At 37.2% G+C, this 24189-nt stretch overlaps 1 protein-coding gene across 1 annotated transcript; it reads left to right on the top strand.

Annotated features, from left to right (window-relative positions):
* Nucleotides 1-6407: 6407 nt before the first annotated feature.
* On the top strand, nucleotides 6408-7376 carry LOC128108065 (olfactory receptor 2T2). Its single transcript, XM_052734385.1, has one exon. It carries the CDS (start codon nucleotides 6408-6410, stop codon nucleotides 7374-7376), a length of 969 nt encoding a protein of 322 aa, XP_052590345.1.
* Nucleotides 7377-24189: the final 16813 nt, after the last annotated feature.

Below are 24189 nucleotides of genomic sequence, written 5' to 3'. Positions count from 1 at the left end.
ATTGCCTTTAGTAAGGTTGCCATTTTAGGTTGGTTCTACCTATCCATGAGCATGAGAGATCTTTCTATTTTCTGATATCTTCTTCAGTTTCTTTCTTCAGAGACTTAAAGTTCTTGTCATGCAGGTCTTCCATTTGCTTAGTTAGTGTTACCCCAAGGTATTTTATATTATTTGTGGTTATTGTAAAGGGTAATGTTTCTCTGATTTCTTTCTCAGCCCGTTTATCATTTGTATATAGGAGAGCTACTGATTTTTTTGAGTTAATGTTGTATCCCACCACATTACTTGTGGTGTTTATCAGCTGCAGGAGTTCCCTGGTAGAATTTTTGGGGTCAGTTATGTACACTATCATATCGTCTGCAAATAGTGAAAGTTTGTCTTCTTCCTTTCCAATTTCTATCCCTTTGTTGTCTTATTGCTCTAGCTAGAACTTCAAGTACTGTATTGAATAAATATGGGGAGAGTGGACAGTCTTGTCTTGCTCTTGATTTTAGCAGAATCACTTTGAGTTTCTCTCCATTTAATTTGATGTTGGCTGTTGGCTTGCTGTATATTGCCTTTATTATGTTTAGGTATGCTCCTTATATTCCTGATCTCTCCAAGATCTTTATCAATGAAGGGGTGTTGGATTTTGTTGAAGACTTTTTCAGCATCTAATGAGATGATCGTGTGTTTTTTTTTTTCAGTTTGTTTATAGGATGGGTTGCATTAACAGATTTTTGTATGTTAAACCATCCTTTTATTTCTGAGATGAAGCAAGCCTACTTGGTCATGGCAGATAATTTTTATGATATGTTCTTGGTTTCTGTTTGCCAGTATTTTATTGAGTATTTTTGCATCAATGTTGATGAGGGAGATTGGTCTGTAATCTCTTTCTTTGTTGCATCTTTGTGTGTTTTGGGTATCAGGGTAACTGTAGCCTCATAAAAAGTGTTTGGTAATGTTTTTGTTTGTTTGTTTCTATTGTGTGGAACAATTTGAAGAGTATTGGTAGTAACTCTTCTTTGAAAATCTGATAGAATTCTGCATTGAAACTGTCTGGTCTTGGGCGGGTTTTTTTGTTGTTGTTTTGTTTTTTTGGTTGGGAGACTTTTAATGAGTGTTTCTATTTCCTTAGGGATTATAGGTTTATTTAAATTGTTTATCTGGTCTTGAGTTAATTTTGGTATGTGGTACCTATCCAGAAAATTGTCCATTTCCTTTGGATTTTCCCATTTCATGGAGTACAGGTTTTTGAAACATGATCTGACGATTCTCTGGATTTCCTTATTGTCTGTTGTTATGTCTCTCTTTTCATTTCTGATTTTGTTAATTTGAATGTTCTCTCTCTGCCTTTTGGCTAGTTTGGATAAGAGTTTGACTGTCTTATTTTCTTAAAGAACCAACTCTTGTTTCATTGATTCTTTGCATTGTTCTCTTTGTTTCTATTTTATTGATTTTAGTCTTCAAGTTAATTATTTCCTGGCATCTATTCCTCCCGGGTGAGTTTTCTTCTTTTTGTTCTAGAGCTTTCAAGTATGCTGTTAAGTTGCTAGTGTGAGATTTCTCTAACTTCTTTATGAAGGCATTTAGTGCTCTGAACTTTCTTCTTAGCACTGCTTTCATAGCATCCCATAAGTTTGATTATGTTGTACTTTCATTTTTCATTGACTCCTAGGAAGTCTTCAGTTTCTTTCTTTCTTTCTTCCTTGACACATTGATGATTCAGTTGAGCATTACTCAGTTTCCAAGAGATTGTAGTCTTTCTGTAATTTTTGTTGTTGTTGAAATCTAACTTTAAGCCATGGTGGTCCCATAATCTGTTGAGATTTGTTTTGTGACCGAGTCTGTGGCTGATTTTACAGAGGTTCCATGAGATGCTGAAAAGAAGGTATATTCTTTTGTGTTAGGGTGGTATATTCTGTATATATCAATTAAGTCCATTTGAGTCATAACATCTGTTAGATCCCTTATTTCTCTGTTATGTTTCTGTCTGGCAGACCTGGTGAGAGTGGTGTGTTGAAGTCTCCTATTACTTGTGTGTGGGGTTTGATGTGTGACTTAAGTGTTAGTAATGTTTCTTTTACATATGTAGGTGTCCTTGTATTTGGGGCATAAATGTTCAGAATTGAGACTTTATCCTGGTGGATTTTTCCCATGATGAATATGCTTCTTAAGTCAATTTGATTGGAAAGTTGTTTCCCAGCCTTTTACTCTGAGACAGTGTCTGTCTTTGAGGTTGAGGTGTGTTTCTTGTATGCAGCAGAAGGCTGGATCCTGTTTTCATATCCATTCTATTAGCCTGTGTCTTTTTATAGGTGAATTGAGTCCATTGATATTGATATTAATGACCAGAGATTGTTGATTTCTATTGTCTTTTGGTAGTAGTTTGTGTGTACTTCCCTTCTTTGGGATTTGCTGCTGTGGGGTTATGTATTGCTTATGTTTTCGTGGGTGCATCTAACTTCCTTAGGTTAGAGTTTTCCTTCTAGTGCTTTCTGTAGGGCTGGATTTGTGGATAGGTATTGTTTAAATCTGGGTTTGTCTTGGAATGTCTTGTTCACTCCATCTATGGTGATTAAAAGTTTTTCTGTCTATAGTAGTCTGGGCTGGCATCTGTGGTCTCTTTGTGTCTGCATTATGCCTGTCTAGGACCTTCTGGCTTTCAGAGTCTCCATTGAGAAGTCAAGTGTTATTCTGATGGGTCTGCCTTTATAAGTCACTTGGCCTTTTTCCTTTGCTGCTCTTAATATTCTTTCTTTATTCTGTATGTTTAGTGGTTTAATTATTATATGGGGAGGGGACTTTTGGGGGGTCTAGTCTATTTGGTGTTCTATAAGCTTCTTGTATCTTCATAGGTATTTCCTTCTTTAAGTTTGGGAAGTTTTCTTCTATGATTTTGTTGAACATATATTCTGTGCCTTTGAGTTGCTATTCTTCTCCTTCTTCTGTTCTCATTATTCTTAAGTTTGGCCTTTTCATAGTGTCCCAGATTTCCTGGACATTTTGTGTTATGGCTTTTTTGGCTTTAGTGTTTACTTTGACTGATGAATCTATTTCCTCTATTGTATCCTCTACACCAGAGATTCTCTCTTCCATCTCTTGTATTCTGTTGGTTATGCTTGCATCTGTAGTTCCTGTTCATTTACTCAGATTTTCTATTTTCAGCATTCCTTTGGTTTGTGTCTCCTTCATTGCTTCTGTTTCAATTTTCAGGTCTTGAATTGTTTCCTTCACCTGTTTAATTGCTTTTTCTTGATTTTTGTTTATTTGTTTGTTTTGGTTTTTGGTTTTTTTTTTTTTGCTTTCTTTAAGGAATTTATTGATTTCTTCCAATTTTTTATTTGTCTTTCCCTCAATTTCTTTAAGGGAATTTTTCATTACCTCTTTAAAGGCTGCTATCATCTTCACAAAGTTATTTTTAAGGTCACTTTCTTCTACTTCTTCTATGTTGTGGTGTTCAGGTCTTGCTGTTGTAGAACCACTAAGTTCTGGTGGTGCCATATTGCTCTTTATGCTGTTGTATGTATTTTTGCACTGGTGCCTACCCATCTCTTCCTCCAACAGGTATAAAAAGTGTCTGTGTCTGAGAAAGCTGCTCTTGGTCCAACCTGTGCTTGCTGTGTCTGTGTCTCAGGGGGCCACTCTTGGTCTAACCTTGGCTCTTGGTCTAATTGGAGCTGGCAGATTCTGTGTCTCAGGGAGTTGCTCTTGGTCCAATCTGAGCTGGCAGATTCATGTCTCAGGAAGCTGCTGAGGTCACAGAGGGATGGATGGGTTTGGAGTAGGGAGTGGATATTGTAGATTGAAGGGTTCGATGGGGGGTGTTGGTGGGTAGCTTTTCCACCCTGCTGGCTGGCAACTGGGGCAGCAATGGGTGGGGGTTCCTAGGTACAGGTTATGTCCCAGGACCTAGGTCTTAGAGCACCAAATATTCTTGTCTTAACTTGGCATTCATGATCATTGGCAATCATGAGTTCTTTTATTCCATTCTTATCTTAGTTGCTAATTAATTAATTTTAGACCCTATACCATAGTTCACATAACTATAGGTTACAGAACAAGTATGGAAGGGACAAAAACATCAAGGATCTAAGGAGGCTTACTGAAGGCAACACAGATATAAACAGATGTGTGGAGGTGCCCAGATGAGTCAGTAATAGCCCACTCACAAAAGTGCTCATGCTAAAGTCTGCCAAAGCACAAGGCTGATTTTAGGTGCAGTTGGCAGGGCAGGGGCTGAACCAGTGGAAGCTCAAGTAATGTGTCAGCCAGGGTAACCATGCTAAACTAAAGCTCTGGACAGTGACTCAGCTCTGTGAGGCATACCCAGATGGCTTGGTGATATGGCCTTATGGAAAGTGGTTGGGTACCACTGTTGCCAAGTATTGGGTATCTATAAGCATCCTGTATCTTTTTAATACAGTGTGTGGTATGATCTGAATTTTTACATGAAACAAAACTCCCTAACTGATGTACTTATTCAAAAGCAAATTCTGTTTTCCTGGGTTATTTTGAACTTGAATTTGTTGTCAAATACTTGCTATCTCAGTTCTCTTCAGAATATATTTTTAAAGGGAGAAGTAGGAAATGATTTGTCAATATCAGTAATTAATATATAAAAATCTATATTTTTCCCAAGCCAAAAAAAAAGATTTTTGGTCAAAATAACATTGCCTGCCTGCATGAATATTTTGGTTTCCAAACAGTCATGACAGAAGCCCTGTAAGTGGAATTTCAGTTTGTAATGTTTTTAAATATGATTTCTTTATGAGTGGCTCAGAACTGGATTTGCATGTTAAAGGAAACAAAATGGCTGGTTTTATCAACCTTGTCATGAATTAATATTTAATTCTAAGAATTTTTCCTTACTTAATTGATAATACATAATAAATATATATTTTAGCACATACTAACAGAAATTGTTTTCTATATTTCTCCCTTTGTGTTTGACTCTTCTATTTGGCTTATTAACAATAGCAAAGAACCATCTTACAGGAAAGCTAAGAAAAATTATTTCTCTGTTGCTTTTATTATTTAATTTTTGCTTCAGTACAAATAAGTTTTATTTTAGCTTAGTGCTTCAGAAACTATTTGACTACTGTGAACTAGAAGATACAGTTACATCTAAAGAATTTATTATTTTACATAAATATGTTTGTTTAGAAATTCTATCATGAAATGACATGCCATGATCTAGTAATAAAAGTTAACAATATATCTATCCGTTGATATCACTGAACATATTGAAGAAGAGCACATTTGTATTCCTAGATAGGAAAACATGAGAATCCATTCAAATTATTCAAAATGGTTTTAAAATTAAGGAGTTCCTTTTATTTAGAAACATTGAAGATGAATAATAGAGCAGAAAATAAAGTAGAGGGAGAAGCTGTGTTAGCAATGGATTTTGAATGGACCATATTTGGATATGCTTGGGACACCCTGTCAAGGAAATCTACTGATCTTTTGACTGGATAGTAACTTAAGAGAAGAATATATTATTGAGTGTAGTGGTGCAGCACTTATCACAAATCACTGCTGCTTTCATGGTGTCTGTCAGAAAGACCTCTACACTGAGGAACCTCAAGTACTGCTTTCCAAGTAGAAACTCTAGAGACCCTAATCTGAGAACTCTAACCCCAAGCTGTCTTGCAAGAACAAACAGAAATGAATCATTGAAGTATTTACACCTAAGACAAGAGCCTTCTCTAGGATACAAAGTTGTATGATAGGACAGGACAGAGCTAGCCCTCACAGGAAATTATTTTCAGTGGCTTATTAATCTGATGTCCCAAATTTATTCATAAATGTGTAGTAATCCCAGTAGCCAAAAACAGACAAACAAACAAAAAAACACAATTTTTATCCAAAAACTTAGTCATATGAGCATGTCATAAGAATTTCTTTAGCTGTGAATAACATCTGTATAAAACATTAAACTATAATTATCTTATCAGGAGAGAAAAACATAAATTAATGAAGTTAATTTAATAAAGTAATAAAGTAATGATGTACACTAGTTGCAAGACAATAGAGCAGATTGTAGTAATCAATGTTGCAGAAAATTCAATGTGGAGTGATATGATTATCAGAATTATGTAGAAGGTAGTTCAAAACATAAGGAAAAAACTGAAAGAAGTGCTATTATTGATGCTTACATTTACTTCTTTCATCCAACTTAGAGAGCTTAGATTCATGATGATCCATCAAAATGGATAAACTTGAGTTTAAACTTTGACTTGTGAAATGTCTTACTGCTAATGCTCAAGACAGGAGTCAAGAGGATTATGGGGTGAACATTCTTTCCTTTAACCTATATTGCTTTGGACATGGCTAAAGGCAAGTGCTTCACAAACACAAAAAAAGGTAGTTGATGCACCAACTTTCTTCCTCTACAGCCCACAGAGCTGCCATGCACTTTGGAAATGGAGGCTATTTACCAGAACTCCACTGACTTCATCCTCCTGGGCCTCATCACCCACCCAGCATTCCCTGGGCTGATCTTCGCCGTGGTCTTTTCCATTTTTGTGGTGGCTGTAACAGCCAACTTGGTCATGATTATGCTCATTCGTGTGGACTCTCGTCTTCACACACCCATGTACTTTTTGCTCAGCCAGTTGTCCATCATGGATACTGTCTACATCTGTATCACTGTCCCCAAGATGCTCCAAGATCTCCTGTCCAAAGAAAAGACCATTTCCTTTCTGGGATGTGCACTGCAAATATTTCTCTACCTGACACTAATTGGGGGGGAGTTTTTCCTGCTGGGCCTCATGGCTTATGATCGATTTGTGGCTGTGTGCAATCCTCTACGGTACCCCATAATCATGAGTCCAAGGGTATGTTTGCTTATGGTGCTGGGTTCTTGGGCGGGTGGGTCTTTGGATGGATTCATGCTGACACCTGTCACTATGAGCTTTCCCTACTGTGGATCTCGAGAGATCAACCACTTTTTCTGTGAAATCCCAGCTGTGCTGAAGCTATCCTGCACAGACACATCACTCTATGAAACCTTGATGTATGCATGCTGTGTACTGATGCTGCTCATCCCAATATCCTTCATCTCGGTCTCCTATACACGCATCCTCATCACTGTCTACCACATGAGCTCTGCTGAGGGCCGGCGTAAAGCCTTCACCACATGTTCCTCCCACATTATCGTAGTGAGCATTTTTTATGGGGCAGCCTTCTATACCAATGTACTGCCCCATTCCTACCACACACCTGAGAAAGACAAGGTTGTGTCAGCCTTCTACACCATTCTCACTCCCATGTTGAACCCACTCATTTACAGTTTGAGGAATAGAGATGTGACTGCAGCTCTAAGAAAAGTCCTAAGGAAACATGCCTTCTCTCAGAGATTACAAGTGGAACATGTGCCTGGGAAATACTAGTAGGATGGAGCCAATATTCCTGTGTGGATGCTATAATCTTAATAAAAAATACACTCTTTGTTCTTCTCAGCATCATTTTAATAATCTAAAATTATCACCCAGTTAAATCACTCTGTTGTACTCATTACTTAAGAATGAGATATGAAATTAAAGACAGTGTTCTCAGCATTACTGACTTTCTTGTCTGAATTCAGCAAGAAAATATATCAGCATTTCAGCCAAACTAAGCTATGAATCATCTCAGGCAAGATGAACATTCCTCTGAAGTGCTCTATACTGGTATCTTTATGTGCAGGATTTGGCCATATGTTCTTTGTATCTGTATTAATTATGAACATCTGGGGGGTGGAGCCTACAACTCTACTCATGCTAATTTATATTTTACATCTGAATAATCCCTCATCCTTGAAATACCAGGAGTACTTTCCAAGTCCTCAAAGACTTAATTTAATACAATATCAAACATATATAAATTAAAGATTTTCTAGTGATGACCATGTAATTTTATTTTAAGAATCAGAAAACAGGATGTCTGATTTGAGATTTGCTGCAAACATAAATTCTCAACAATATGTTTGCCTGAACAAGACCTGCGTAATGACCACAACAGTTAACATGCCAGGGTGGATGTGGGGAGACACTACTCCTAGACTAAAGATACAGGCAACCAATAGCTACTGAGGGAGGGGAAATTAGTTATCTTCTGGGACAAGACTCAGATATATTATATAATCCCATGTGGTCATCCCTAAACACATGTACATACAAGGAACTCTAAATTTTGACTCTGCAGGATATATATATATATATATATATATATATATATATATATGTGTGTGTGTGTGTGTGTGTGTATATGTATGTGTGTGTGTATATATATAAACACCAAGAGAAGAGATCATAAATTTTAGAGGCAGTAGGGGCACATGGGATTACTTGGTGGAGAAACAGGGGCAGAGATTGTATAAATTGTAAAAACACAGTGTAGTCATATATGACATTATTAACAGATTTTAAAATTAAAAGGCAAAAGAAAGCCCACCAATAACCATATGTTTTCTCCTCCAAGAAACACACATCACTACAAAAGATGCATACCACTTTAGGGCGAAAAGATGAAAAGGGTATTCCAAGAAAATGAAACTAATAACAAGCAGGTGTATCTACTCTAATATTGGATAAGAATAGACTTCTAACTAAAAATATAAAAGACAACCAAGGTCTCTTTATGTTCATAAAGGGAACAACACCTATCATGTTGATGTTATAATTCTAAACATGTACCAAACACAAGCTAATTCATAAAGAGCACTCCATGTAAGATACAGTTTAATCATAACATAGTGATAGTGAGTGATCAGTGCCCTATTCCTACCAATAAACAGGTCATCTAGACAAAAAAAAATGAGAGAGAAACATTGAAGTTAAATGACTTGAGTCAAATTGCCTAATATACATCTACAGAACATTCTATCCAAGCACTGAAGAATACGCATTAAAAGATACAACAAAAAAGAAACTACAAGCCAATATTCCTCATAAACATAGATGTAAGGATTCTTAATAAAATACTTGCAAATCAAATACAATCATATACCAAATAGATAATCCTCTATAACCAAGTTAGCTTTATCCCAAAGACAAAGGCATGGTTTGAAATCATATCAATGGATTTAAAAACAAAAATCATATCTCAATGATACAGTGAAGAGTTTTGACACTATCCAATATGACTTTATAATAAAAGTCTTAGTAAAAATAGAACTAGATTCCCCCAACATAGTAAAGGCTATAGGAAAAATCCACAGCCAACATCATCCTAAGTGGAGAGAAATTTGAAGCAATCTCAGTGAAGTTAGAAATAAGATAGGACTGTATTCTATCCCCACTCCTTCTCAATACAGTATTTGAAGCACTCACTGGAGCCCAAGAGAAGGAAATTACATGAACTAAAATGGGAAAAGAACTCAAATTGTTCCTATTTGAAGATAAAATTTTATACAAAAGAGACCCCAAAAAGTCTGCTAGAAAACCTCTAGAAATGGCCAACACTTTCAACAAAGTAGTAGGATACATATCAACTTACAAAGACTACTAGACTTTCCATGTACCAATAACAAGTATGTTGAAGAAGATATCATGGACATATTGCCATCCATTATAGCCTCAACAAAATAAAATGTTTATGAATAAACCTAACTAGAAAGTGAACAGCATCTACAGAAAATTGAAAATGAAAAAGCCCAATTTAAATCTCTGAAGAAAGATACCAAGGAAGAAAGTTGATGTCATCACATATTCATGGATTGATCAAATTAGTATTATAAAAAGGACTATCCTAAAAAAAAAATAAATTTAGTGATTTGGTGCAATTCTAACCAAAATCCATGCAACATTCTTCACAAAAAAAGAAACCACCCATTATATAAAATTCATATAGAAGCATAAAAGATCAGCGTAGTTAGAGATTTCTCCGGTATCGCTGGGGTCTGCAGCCACTCAGACCCAAGTAAACACACAGAGAAGACTTATATTACTTATAAACTGTATGGCCGTGGCAGGCTTCTTGCTATCTAGTTCTTATATCTTAAATTAACCCATTTCTATTAATCTCTAAGTTGCCATGTGTCTTGTGGCTTACTGGTACTTTACATCTTACTTCTCATGGTGGTGGTGGCTGGCAGTGTCTCCTCACTCAGTCTTCCACTTCCCAGCATCCTCTTCTCTGCTTATGCCACCTATAATATACTTCCTGCCTGGCTACTGGCCAATCAGCATTTTATTTATCAACCAATCAGAGCAACACATTCACAGCATACAAAAAGACATCCCAAGCACTTCCTCTTTTCTTTTTTTTCAAAAAGGAAGGTTTTAACTTTCACATAGTAAAATTACATATAACAAAACAATTATCAAGCAAGAATTATAGTTATAATATCTAGTCTATTTGCATTTGGCAAAATTAATAAGATATCCTATCTAGCCTATATTTGTGAGTCTAAGATTTCTATCTAACTTATCATAACTAAGGAAATTATAACTATCTAGTCTTCAACTATATCAAAGACTTCAAAAGGATATAATATTACCTGAGAAAGGGGATAAGGATGCAAGCAACTTTTGGGAGTCTTGTGAAATTAGACAGAGACAACTGGCAGCCTGGACAGTCATCTGAAGTTCCTCTGTAAAGTTTGAGCATCTGTTTTTAGCCCACAGGCCTAGAGTCTCTCAGTCACTTTTCTCTGTGTTGTGAAGAATGTCTGGCAATTTCCTCTGTGAAGCAGGAACCTGAAGGACCATTTTGCCTTGCAAAGTTTAGTAGTCACCTTCCTATGGGTCCTGCATGTCTAGTCGATACATTTTTCAAGCAGTCTAGGCAAGAACAGTGTCTTGCCCAAATGGTTATTTTTGCCAAGAAGAAGATAAACTCCATATAGAGTGTCTTTGATGCCCATCCTCCTCTCTGAAGTTAAATCAGTGCTGCCAGGAGCAGACATGTCTCACTGTACAGAAAGACTAAATTTTTAAAACATTTTAAATGTCATATTCTGTAGGTCTTTGAAGTGTTTGAAGATTACCTACCTAATTGAATTATGTCTATGTATACCTAGAAAATTTAACATGACTATAAGTTTGACTATCATAGAAGACTAATTATTAATCTGTATTTCTTAACTATCTATTATAATCTAAATGATATAAACATAATACCTTAAACAGGAGTAGAAATATATATAGTAGAACAAAACCAACTCTAAATTTGTATCAATAAACTAAAATCTACACCAATGTAAAACATTTTAAACAAGTTGCTCTTTAAAAGCAGGTTCAATAATCTACCCTTTCATCTTATCATTATCTATCTGTCCCCTTTTCTTCTTTAGAAAGAGATTGCATTTTTAATTAACCTGCTTTTAATAAAATTATTGGTTTTTCTCTGTCCCACACCAGAGAGAGAGCTCTTCTCAACCTTTTTTTTTTTTTTGGAATATGCTTGGATTTAGAGAAGGAGTGTGGGAGCCCATTCTCGGGTTCCTCATGGCTTTACCCAGCAGGTCCACATAGAGGATAATTAGGACCATGGGCCTGAGTGCAGGTGTCTGAGATGGTCTGCACTTGGCTGTGCTGGGGGAGGAGGTCTTTTGCTCCACCCCTTGGCGCATCTATAAAAACCCTGGGGCAGAGACAGTCGGGGCCCGTTGGAATAGGTTCCAGGCCCTCTCGAGGCTATCCTTTATTTTCTATCTGTTTATCTCCACAAGATTCTCTGCAATAAATCCTTCTATCTATTATTTCCTGCTGCTTGCACTCAAGAAAACTCTGGGGAACTGTGGGGGTGGTGGGTAAATGCCCCACAAAGGAGTAGGCAAATTCCATCTCCAAAGCCAGCTTGGTATATTTGGGAATTTGGGTGTAGCTTCTTATACTACTTCCTGCTGGATGAGGGTGCTGTGTCTTATGGGGACACAAAGAAAATTTTAGGCTTATGGGGTAGTCCGTGAAGCTGTATTATCTGAGCCATGGTGTCATTGTAGACCTTTCAGGGGATCTTGGCTGGTCAAACTTGATGTATCTTAATCTGCAATAAATCCATAGCCTCTTGGAAACAAAAGCAGAGCCTCCTTTCCAAAGCAACATATCCATACATCCAAATTTTGAAGTCAAGGTACCTTTAAAATATACATATTGGTTTAACTGAGCAGTCTTTACAATAAAATGTCTTTCTTCAGTTAAAAATACCAAAGACAATACAATCCAGATTCTCTGTGTGATATCCATCTTTATGTGGCTTATTTTTTATATTACTTTTACTTTTTCTTTAAAGACTTTATTTTTTAAAATTACTATTTCTTTATATAACTTCATATATTACTTTTTTTTCTCTTTCAAGCCTACATACATTTGCCCCATTTTGGGCACCAGATGTAGCAAGAATCTTAAAAGGTCTTATTAATAAAAACAAAACCTGGAGCCAGGTATTGGGGCTAAAGCTGGAAGATCAGAGAAGCAGAACAAGCCACAGCCACCTCACCTCACCAATTCCTCAGCTGATCCTGTTTCCACAGACTGGAAGCCTCTGAGTCCTCATCCAAATGAATCTCAGCTGAACTGCTGCTCAAAAGCTTAGCAGGCTCCAGATTTTGCTCCTCATGCCTTATATACCTTTCTGCTTCCTGCCATCACTTTCTGGATTAAAGACATATGTCACCATGCCTGGCTATTTCCAGTGTGACATTGAACTCACAGAGATGGATCTCTGCCTTTGGAATGTTAGGATTAAAGGTGTGTGTGCCACCATTTTCTGGTGTCTATATCTAGTGGCTGTTCTTTTCTCTGACCCCAAATAAGTTTATTAGGGTGCACAATATATTGGAGAACACAATAGACCAGAATAGCCAAACAAATTCTAAGTAAGAAGAAAAAGGCTGGGGGTGGGTAACCATACAAGATTTCAAGCTGTGTTACAGAGGTGTAGTAACAAAAACAGCATGAAGCTACCACAGAAGCAGATATGTGGATCAATGGAACAAAATGGAAAGCATAAACATAAAGGCATGCAACTGTGCCCATCTGATATTGACAAAGATGCCAAAAAGACACACTGCAGAGAACACAGCATCTTCAACAAATGATACCTAGAAAATGGGATGACCACATATAAAAGAATAAAATTAGACCCATATCCATCACCCTGAACACACACACACACACACATACACACACACACACACACACACACACACACACACACACACACACACACACACAGGCATGCACAAAGAAATACCAAAAAAAAGCAAAACAAACAAACAAAAAATCTGCCAATGTATCAAAGAGCTCATTGTGAAACCTGAAACACTGGAAGTGCTCAAAGAAATCATTGGCAGTGCCTTACAGAATTTAGATTTAAGAAAAGACTTCTGAATAAAACTATTTGTTCAGGAATTAAGGCCATCACTTGAAAAGTGGGACTTCATTGTGATGTCTATTCTTTTTTTTTTTTTTTTTTTATTAATTTATTTTGCAATACAATTCAGTTCTACATATCAGCCACGGATTCCCTTGTTCTCCCCCTCCCGTCCCCCTCACCTTCCCCCCAACCCCCCCCCCCCATTCCCATCTCCTCCAGGGCAAAGCCTTCCCCACAGACTGAGGTCAACCTGGTAGACTCAGTCCAGGTAGCTCTAGTCCCCTCCTCCCAGGCCGAGCCAAACAATCCTGCATAGGCCCCAGGTTTCAAACAGCCAACTCACGCAATGAGCACAAGATCTGGTCCCACTGCCTGGATGCCTCCCAAACAGATCAAGCCAATCAACTGTCTCATCCATTCAGAGGGCCTGATCCAGTGGGGACCCCTCAGCCATTGGTTCATAGTTCATGTGTTTCCATTCATTTGGCTATTTGTCCCTGTGCTTTATCCAACCTTAGTCTCAACAATTCTCGCTCATATAAACCCTCCTCATTCTCGATAATTGGACTCCCAGAGATCCACCCGGGGCCTAGTCATGGATCTCTGCATCCAGATCCCTCAGTAGTTGGATGAGGTTTCTAGCACAACAATTAGGGTGTTTGGCCATCCCATCACCAGAGTAGGTCAGTTCGGGCTGTCTCTCGACCACTGCCGGCAGTCTGTTGTGGGGGTATCTTTGTGGATTTCTGTGGGCCTCTCTAGCACTTTGCTTCTTCCTATTCTCATGTGGTCAATCTCCCCCAAGATCCAGCTATACCACTCTTGGGCATATACCCAAGAAATGCTCAACCACACCATAAGAGCACTTGTTCAGTTATGTTCATATCAGCATTGTTTGTAATAGCCAGAACATGGAAACAACCCAGATGCCCTTCAACTGAAGAATGGATAAACAAAATGTGGTACATATACACAATGGAATACTACTCAGCAGAGAAAAACAATGGCATCATGAGGTTTGCAGACAAATGGATGGATCTAGAAAAAATCATCCTGAGTGAGGTAACCCAGACTCAGAAAGACAAACATGGTATGTACTCACTCATAGCAGGATACTAGACATGAAACAAGGATGACTTGTCTGCTACTCACATCACCAGGGAGGCTACCTGGAAAACAGGACCCCAAGAAAGACACAGGGATCACCCAATGACAGAGAAATGGAATGAGATCTACATGAACATCCTGGACATGAGTGGGGGTAATGAAAGGCGAGGGTCGAGGGAAAGAGAGCTTGGGGGAGCGGGAGATCCCAGCTGGATCAACAACAGAGAGGGAGAACAAGGAATAGGAGACCATGGTGATGTCTATTCTTGATCGTCAACTTGACTACAACTGGAATTAACTAAAGCCAAAGTGGCTGGGCATACCTGTGAGGGATTTTTTTCTTAATTAAATTATTTGAAGTGAGAAAACCCACTTCTAATCCAGATCTTTGAGTAGGGAAGACACATCTTTAATTCAGATCTTTTGAGACAGGGAAATCCACGTTCAATCTGGGCCACACATTCTGAGGCAGGAAATTGGCTTTCCTTAGGTCTGCTTGTTCTCACTCTTGGCAGCAAGTCCATTCCTCCACTGGCATTAGAGCCTTCATCTTCAGGATTCCGGAGTACACTGAAGACCAGCTGAGACATCCAGTACTGCAGACAGAGCAGCTACTGGATTCTTGGACCCTCCATTGGTAGACATTTATTGGACTAGCTGGACCACAGCCTGTAAGCCATTGAATAAAATATATGTATATATATATATATATATATATATATATATATATATATATATATATATATATATAGTAAACTAGCTGAGCAGTGGTGGTGCAAGCCTTTAATCCCAGCACTCTGGAGGGAGGCAGATCTCTGAGTTTGTAGCCAGCCTGGTCTACAGAGTGAGTTCCAGGATGACCAGGGCTACATAGAGAGACTCTGTCTTGAAAATAAATACAAAAACAAAAAATTGAGGTAATCTGAAATCTTAAAGTAGTTTCAATTTTCATTTCCCTTGTGGCTAATGATGTTGAACACTTTTAAAGATATTTCTTGACCATCTTTATTCCCAGTTAGTTTTTTTTAAAATATTCTGGATATTAGTCCTCTCACATGTATAGCTTGAAAAGATTCTCTCCCACTCCCAGGACTTCTTTACTGGACTGATTGTTTGCTTTGCTGTGTATAAGCCTTTTAGTTTTATGAGTATATTAGGGTTCTCTACAGGAACAGAACTTCTGGAATGAGGACTAATATCCAGAATACCAAAAAAGAACTAAATAGAAATAAAAATGGATTAGAAATATCTTTAAAAGTGTTCAAAATTCCTAGCCCTCAGAAAAATGAAAACCTAGAGGAGTCCCAGTGAGAGCTTAGTATCAAGGATATAGCAGAAGTTAGATGCCTTGAATCAGACCAATGACTCATTGCAAAGAATATTTACAACTAAAGATGTACGGACTAAAGGGTATACAGTGTGGCTCACTGTATTACACTACAGCTTCCAGGCTGAGACTTTATGTTACATTTCTCTTTTTGTATGTTAGTTTACTATTTGTTTTTGTTTTCTTTTATACTTTATTTTATTTGTGAGGTAGAGGTTGCAAGAGTAGAGGGTAGATATAAAGGGACAGGGAGATGAATGGGCTTGGGATGCATGATGTGAAATCCACAAAGAATCAATAAAAATAAATAAATAGATAAATAAATAATATGTGAATATATTATATGTACACATTTAATGAACTTATAGTGCTTGAAGTGATAAAGCTTTCCCCAAGTGCCAGGCATAAGAAGCCTTTCTTCACATAGTTGTTTGGGGGTATGGGGTCCAAGGGATTTCCAAAACAATATAGGCTATTACTGTTGTCCTTATTTTCCTCCAAGAACTTGAAGATAAGACCTTATTGCTGAAGAAATCACACACTTTGGACACAGAGGTTAGAAAAATTGAGCTGAAACGTATCTAAGAGTTTCTTCCCTAAGGACTAGTTCTTGTAATTTCTTTTTACCAGAGCCAATTCTCTCTTAGCCTCAGCTAATAATTTTCATGACTACTTAAGTCCTTATCACCTTGTAAGGTTTGAAATAAATTACTTAGTTCTTGAACAGTTAATCCAATTATGGGCCATAGTCAGTTAACATCTCCCAGCTATTTTTGAAAATCATTAAGAGTTGGCAATTGAACTCTCCTGATTTGTACTTTCTGTGGTCGAAATTTTTGTAAACCTATCTTATATTCTAAATAATTAACAGAATCTCCTCTTTGTATTTTTTTCAGGAGCAATTTGCAACCCTCAGCAAGACAAAATTCTCTTTACTTTATCAAACATTTTTTCTAAAGTATCTGTATCTGAATCAGTCAGTAAGATATCATTTATGCAATGAAAATTTTTAGATTGAGGAAACTGTTTACAAATTATTTCTAATGGCTGTTTTACAAAATAGTGACACAATATGAGACTGTTTAACATTCCTTGTGGAAGTGTTTTTCACTATGTCTTTTAACAGGTTGAATGTTATTATAAGTACACACTGTGAAGACAAATCTTTCTTTATTTGTTTCTTGTAAAGGTATAGTAAAAAAAAAAAGCAGTCTTTTAAATCAATCACTATAATAGACCATCCTTAGGTAATAAAGAAAGCAAGGGAATTCCAGGCTGTAAAGAGCCCATTGGCTCTCACCTTATTTGTGGCTCTTAAATCTGTTAACATTCTGCATTTTACTTACTTCTTTTTAATGACAAATATAGAAGTTCAAGGACTTGTTGTTTCTTCAATATGTTGAGAATTTATCTGCTCCTGTACCCATTGTTCTAGTGCCTGTATGTCAAATGCCATTGTTCCACCTACACAGGTTTATCAGTTAACCATTTTAATGGTGGGGCTGTTGGTACCTTTGAAAGACCAATAGCTGTTTGTGTCCTGCTTATGAACAACCTGAATGGTCTGTGCCTGTTCTTGATGACACCTTCTAATATTTTCTCAGAAGCACTCTTTATTTTATGGTTTGTTTCTGATATTGGAAGAATGTTAATCTGTGCTTTCCAATGCTGCAACAAATCTCATTCCTATAAATTCATGACTATATTGGCCACATATGGTTTAATTTTCCTATTTGTCTTTCTGACACTATACAATTGACCCATCTTACATTTTGCTTTACTTGAGATAAAGTTTCAAATCCCTAAAAGCTGAATAAATATTGTCCTAAAGAGGCCAATCTGGATGCCAAGATTTTGGTGAAATTATTATTACATCCACTCCTCCGTCTATTAAACCTTCTATTTCAATGCCATTTATTTGTATTTTTAGCTTTGGTTTCTGATCATTTGCCAAAATACTTGTTTTCTGGTCTCTCCTGAATTTTTTATTTTATCTACTGAAGTTGTTCTGTCCTTGATTACAGCCAGAGCAGTGTTGTTTTTAACAACAGGCAGTAAATCTTTAATTGCTTTGTGGATGAGTTTCTCAGATGTTGACAGGGAATGACTGAATCAGATTTGATATTGTGGCCTGCAGGAGGCCCCTTAGGGCATTTCCTGATGGCAGAGGGTTGGTTATCTTGCCTATCCCTTGTTGATCTGCATTCATTAGTCCAATGCCAACATTTACCATACCTTCTGCATACTCTAGAAGACTGGGGCCTTTGTTTCTAAGAATGCCTTGCCTACAATCCCTTTTAAAATGACATTGCTTACTACAATTAAAACATCTGGCATTTTTATTTTTTCTTAAACCTTTTAGAAATACTTCTATTATCAAAGCAGCATCATAAGCATGAAATCCAATATCCATTCATCTATTGATGCTGATCTTGCCTTTAAAGGCCTAATCACCCTTTTACATTCTGAACTAGCATTTTCAAGAGCAAAAGATGTGATTAAAAATTGTCTGACTTCTGGATATGATACTATTCTACTTACAACTGAAGTAATTCTTTGCAAAACAAAACAAAAAAACCTAAAAGCTTCTTTTGGACTTTGTATAATTTTAGTAAATGACTCAGACGTCTTTCCTGATTTTTCAACATTGTCCCAAGCATTTAAAGCTGCTAATGACATAGCACCAATGTGTGGTCATCAAATCTGCCTTTGTAACTCAGCATATTGACCTTCACCTAGGTACTGGTTTTGGTAAGTATTCATTCCTCTAGCCCTATTTTGTTGTTCCATAGCCCTATCTTCCTTTTTCTACAATGTTCACCATTGTAACTGAGGACCAGCTTCCAATACTTGGGCCACCCTTTTTCAGTTTCATCATGTGGTGGTACATTAAGTTCTTGTCTAAATTGCTCTGTCTGAGTCTGAGTATTTTTCTTATTTTCATTTACAGGTCTTTCTAATATTTGTGTCTTATCAATCACTTTTCATATTTGGCACAAAAGACTACTATAGCTATTAAGGATAAAATACAGGGGTTGGGGATTTAGCTCAGTGGTAGAGCACTTGCCTAGCAAGCACAAGGCCTTGGGTTTATTCCTCAGCTCTGGGGAAAAAAGAATAAAATAAAAATTATCAGACTGATGTAATTATAATCAGTATTAAATCAATCTCAGTGAAGTCATTTACCTTTTTATTTTCTGCTTCTATTTTCAAGCCATATAAAGTAGCAATATTCAGGGTCTTAATGCCCTCTATTATGATATTTCCCATCCTTAATGTAGGAAAGAATTTTCCTTTTACTATTACTTAACTCTCTCTTTGAGGACTTCCCAGGTGTGTTAGCAAATCTGATGGCTTCTCAGTTTGTCCACAGCTGGCGTGATTTCTCTGACTGTGTAGTCATGCCACATGCTGGAGCACCAAATGTTATTTTAAACTAAATCTCAACTGTTTGATTTTAACAATAAAGATTCAGAAGCCAGATGCTGCAGTGAAAGCCTGCCAGCTCAGAGAGGCAGAGACCTCTCTGACCTTTCTCTTCTGCTGATGTCACAGAAAAAGTGACTTTTTCCTACACCTTCTCAAACAAAATTCCTCAAACTCAATGATCTTCCTTGTACTTCCTGTGCATCTCCCTATCCATCCTCCTGGCTCCCTCTTACTCTCTGAAGTTATTTCCTGTCAACTGGTTGCTTACTTTGCCTTTTGACCTATGGTTGACTTTATTTAATTCTATTTACAATAAAAAGAAAACTCATATTAAAGGTGTGTGCTAAGGCTGAGCTACACACTAGAAGCAGTTTTTTCTAGTAGATAATGCAATCTCTGGGTTCATGATGTCATCAAATATCCTGCAACACAAGCACTAACTAACCTCAACCCTAACATTGATCTTAATGCTAAACATATCCATAATCCTGAAAATAAATCCAGTTCTTACACTAACTTAAACAGTACCCTGGACCAAACCATAATTCTCACTCAACCCCTAACCATAAAACTAACATTAATTCTACTCATAATACTAACAGTAACCCTAGATTATTCCTAGCATAATCTTGTACCCTAAAACTTGACTTAAATATAACATCAATCATTTATGTAGCTCTAATCATAGTTCTAAATATAAACCTGACACTAAATCTAACCCTAATTTTGAAACTAGACCTAACTCTAACCAATAATTCTAACCCTTGTCCCTAACCCTTTACCCTACAACATTTCCCTAAAAAATAACCTTAATCCTAATACTTACCTCTTGATTTAATTCTACCCTAAGACCTAACCCTAAACATTAATCTTAAATTTAACCTCTAAGCATAGCTCCTAAACTGAAATTCAACTCTAATCCTAAACCCTAACCCTAACCTTAAACCTCATCCATAACTCTCATCCCCATGATGGCTATTCTTGGATGTCAATGAAGCTGGATCTGGAATCAACAAAATTGCAAGCTTCTAGGCACTCTCATGAGGGACTTTCATGATCAGATTATTTGAAGGAGGAAGGTTCACACTAAATTAAAGTGGCTCTTTGTGGTGGCAGCCCAGATTAGAGAACACAGAATCAGAAAACTGCATTTTGCCTCCTTGCATTTACTCTTACTGGGGAGTTCATGTATACCTTCACTATTATTACAACCATCTTATTTGAACTTCCAACATAAGCTGAAGACCAGCAGCTCTCCAGTAATCCTCCATGCTTTCAGCACCTGATTGAAACTGTTGAGAGATCTAGCCTCCTGAAATGGAAACCAGTGGATTTTCCATCTCTCCAATGTGACACAGCAATTTTTGGACCTCCAGTCCCCAAATCATGACACAGAGACTTATTATGAATGCTCAGCCTTATCTAAGCATTCTCCCCCAATGAAACTCTATAAAAAAAAGACAGACACAGGAAGTAGCTCTCTTTTGGAGAGGTATAGCGACAGTGAAGGGTAAGGTTCTTAGCTCTTAGCTATTGCTCTGACCTCTTGGCTTTCATCTCTGTATTGGCTCTGTGTTTCTTATTTAATAAGACAGTTGGTTACATCTACATCTGGCACCCAATGTGACAAGAATCCATTAAAAACTGCTTGGCTTGGCTTGGTGGCAGGTCGGGTTTCCCACCTGGGCAGCCCAGCTCCCTAGCTCAGGCCCAGGTCGCCTTGGTCTCAGGCCAGACTGACCATAGCACCAAGCAGTTAGCTGCAGCTGGAGCTACTTGCTTAAAGTCAGTGCTACAAACAACTCAGGCCTGCCCTGCCTGTAAAGCCAACACACGTGGTGGGAACTTAAGGAAGCCGGAGCCCAGGTTTGACTAAGCTCAAGCAGGAACACGTGGCTGGATTTAAGCTTTTAGCCAGAATTTGTGGCTACTCTCTCTCTCTCTCTCTCTCTCTCTCTCTCTCTCTGTTTTTGAATTCACACCATGGACACTAGATGGCTGTTTTGAAATTCTCTCAGATTTCTACTGTTCTATGCAGACTTGGTAAGTCAATTAAAATATCAGATATTTTAAAGGAAGCTATTTAAAAGAGGAAAATTTTTTCCACATTTAAAAAAAAATGGGTTTTATGTGTACATTGGAAGAAAATTGGGCTTTGTTTGAAATTTTAGGCAGTCTGACAATGGAACAACTATATGAGAAGATTAATGTTGATCAAATTATGCACTTTATTACTTTTCTTATCCTCATTTTACTATTTAAAAAGATAGCCAATTTAAGTGCCAGGATAAAAGTTTTAGAAAAACCTGTTAAACCTGCTAAAATAAATTATAGAGAAATTCAAATTCAGACAGAAGAAATTAACAGTGAAGTTGTTTCAAGATTGAATCATAAGGTTACATAAGGTTACAGAAAGAAAGTCTGCTTTCACACAGTCACCCTTAATTTATCTGGTAACCGTACAGCAGCTACCTGATCAAGTGAATACACAAAACATTTGGACTCCAACTGAAATGTTAGATTTACAAAGGTTTAAGGAGGCAATAGTATCTTATGGCATGCATTCCCCATATGTAAAGCAAATGTTAAACACCTGGTCAACTTGTAATAGGATTATACCACAGGACTGGTGGGAGCTGACACATGCTGTTTTAGAACCTGAACAAAAATGTGGTTTAAAGAGGAGACTAAAACCATAAAAAAATGGAGGAATAAAGGTATACAAGTCTTCCAGGATCAGCTTATTGGAGAAGACCAATATGCTTCAATACAAACACAATGTTTATATGATATCCAAACCTTAATTATGTGTCAAATGGCAGCCTTAAATGCATGGGACAGAGTTGAGGAACCGGGAAAGAACACTGAGTCACTTACAAAGGTTATACAGGGCCCAAAAGAATCTTTCACAGATTTCTTACAAACATTGACTTCAGCAGTAAAGAGAATGGTTCCGAATTCAGAAGCCAGTCAGATAATAATCGAATCTTTGGCTTTTGAGAATGCAAATGCAGCGTGCAAGAGAATAATCAGGCCATTAAAGGCAAGATCTGCACCCTTGGAAGATTGGATTAGAGATACAGTTAATGTTGAGGCTCATGACCAAGATGATATGGGGGTAGGAGAAGCAATTTCAAAAGGTTTGAGGAAAGTTAGATGTTTTGGATGTGAAAAGCAGGGACATTTGAAAAGGGACTGTAAACAGGTCATCCCTAGAAACGATGTTTCTTCAAAGAACAATGGCAGCAGAATGCCCCTTCCTCTGGAGTATGCAGAAGGTGTGGTAAGGGAACACAATGGACCAATGAATATAGATCAACAAGGGACAGGCAAGGTAATCCCTTGCCTTGGTCTTTGGGAAACTCCCAGAGGGGCCTCAGGCATGCCCCCACAGCAAATCCAGTTCAAACCTTTCCTGCAGTCACAGAGGAAACCCCTACTCAGAGCAATTAAATAACCAAATGCCTATTGGAATAAATCATGCTGGTCGGGATGATGAAACAGAGAGAATAGAAAATGCAGGAAAAAAACATAAAGAAAATTTTTTGGCAAACTTCTATTAATGAACAAAGACCAAAATTAACAATAAAAATAAATTGTGTTTTGTTGTCTGGTCTGGTAGACACAGGTATGGACATTACCATAATTGCACCAGAATTTTGGCATCCAACTTGGCCTCTTCAGGAGGTAAATGTTCAATTGTTAGGAATTGGGACATTATCTCAAGTGAAACAGAGTGCAAGATGCCTTGAATGTATAGGTCCAGAAGGACAGAGAGGAAAATTAAAACCATATGTGGCTAACATAGCTATGAACCTGTGGGGTCGAGACCTGTTGCAACAATGGAATACTCAGATTAACATTCCTCCAATCTCAGAAACAAATAATAAACTAGCACATGTTTCTGAGAGAAATATTAGAAGGTATTATTCTAATAAGTGGCCACCAGTCATCCATATTATACAAGAACAGGGCACAACAACTGATGATATTCCAAAAACACCAACAGCTGTACCTTTAAAATGGTTAACAGACAAGCCTGTATGGGTTCAGCAATGGCCTTTAACAACAGAGAAACTGCAGGCTTTAGAAGAGCTGGTAGAAGAACAGTTAAATGCTCAGCACATTGAAGAATCAACCAGCCCTTGGAATTCTCCTGTATTTGTTATTAAAAAGAAATCTGGTAAATGGAGAATGGTAACAGACCTTAGAGCAATTAACAAGGTAATTCAGCCAATGGACTCCATAAAATCTGGAATTCCTTTGCCTACTGTGTTACCAAAATGATAGCCTCTCATAGTTATTGATTTAAAAGACTGTTTCTTTCCAATACCTTAACAAGGAAAAGACAGAAAAGATTTGCTTTCCCAGTGCCTACTTATAGTAATTCTCAACCAGTTAAAAGATTTCAATGAAGGGTCTTACCACAGGGAATGTTGAATAGCCCAATCCTGTGCCAATATTTTGTACAACAGCCATTGGAAGTGATACGTAAAAAATTTCCTAAATCTATAATTTATCATTATATGGATGATATTTTACTAGCTGACTCAAATGCAGATACAAATCAGATGAAAAGATACAAAGAGGAGATACTATTAATTATTTAGGATATAAAATAGAGCTACAAAAAATTAGACCCCAAAAGGTACAAATTAGGAGAGATCGACTACAGACTCTTAATGACTTTCAAAGATTATTTGGAGACATTTCTCATCTACGAACTATTGTTGGGGTAAAAAATGATGAACTGAATAATTTGTTCAAAACCTTAGAATGTGGCAAGGACTTAAATAGTCCAAGAGAATTATAATCTGAAGCTGAGAAAGAATTGGCCTTGGTAGAAAAGAAAGTACATGAAGGACACGTGGATGGTATTGATCCAAAGCTGGAATGCATTTTGGTTATTTTACCTTCTAGGCATTCTTCTACAGGATTATTAATGCAGAGGGAAGATATTATATTGGAATGGATATTTTTACCAAATAAACTAAATAAAAAATTAAAAATTTATGGGGAAAAAATCTCTGACTTGATTT

This window comes from Peromyscus californicus, unplaced genomic scaffold (genome assembly GCF_007827085.1).
Source record: "Peromyscus californicus insignis strain IS unplaced genomic scaffold, ASM782708v3 Scaffold_12__1_contigs__length_115047231, whole genome shotgun sequence".
In the NCBI taxonomy this organism is placed as follows: Eukaryota; Metazoa; Chordata; class Mammalia; order Rodentia; family Cricetidae; genus Peromyscus; species Peromyscus californicus.
This window is presented reverse-complemented; position numbering and strand designations above follow the sequence as displayed.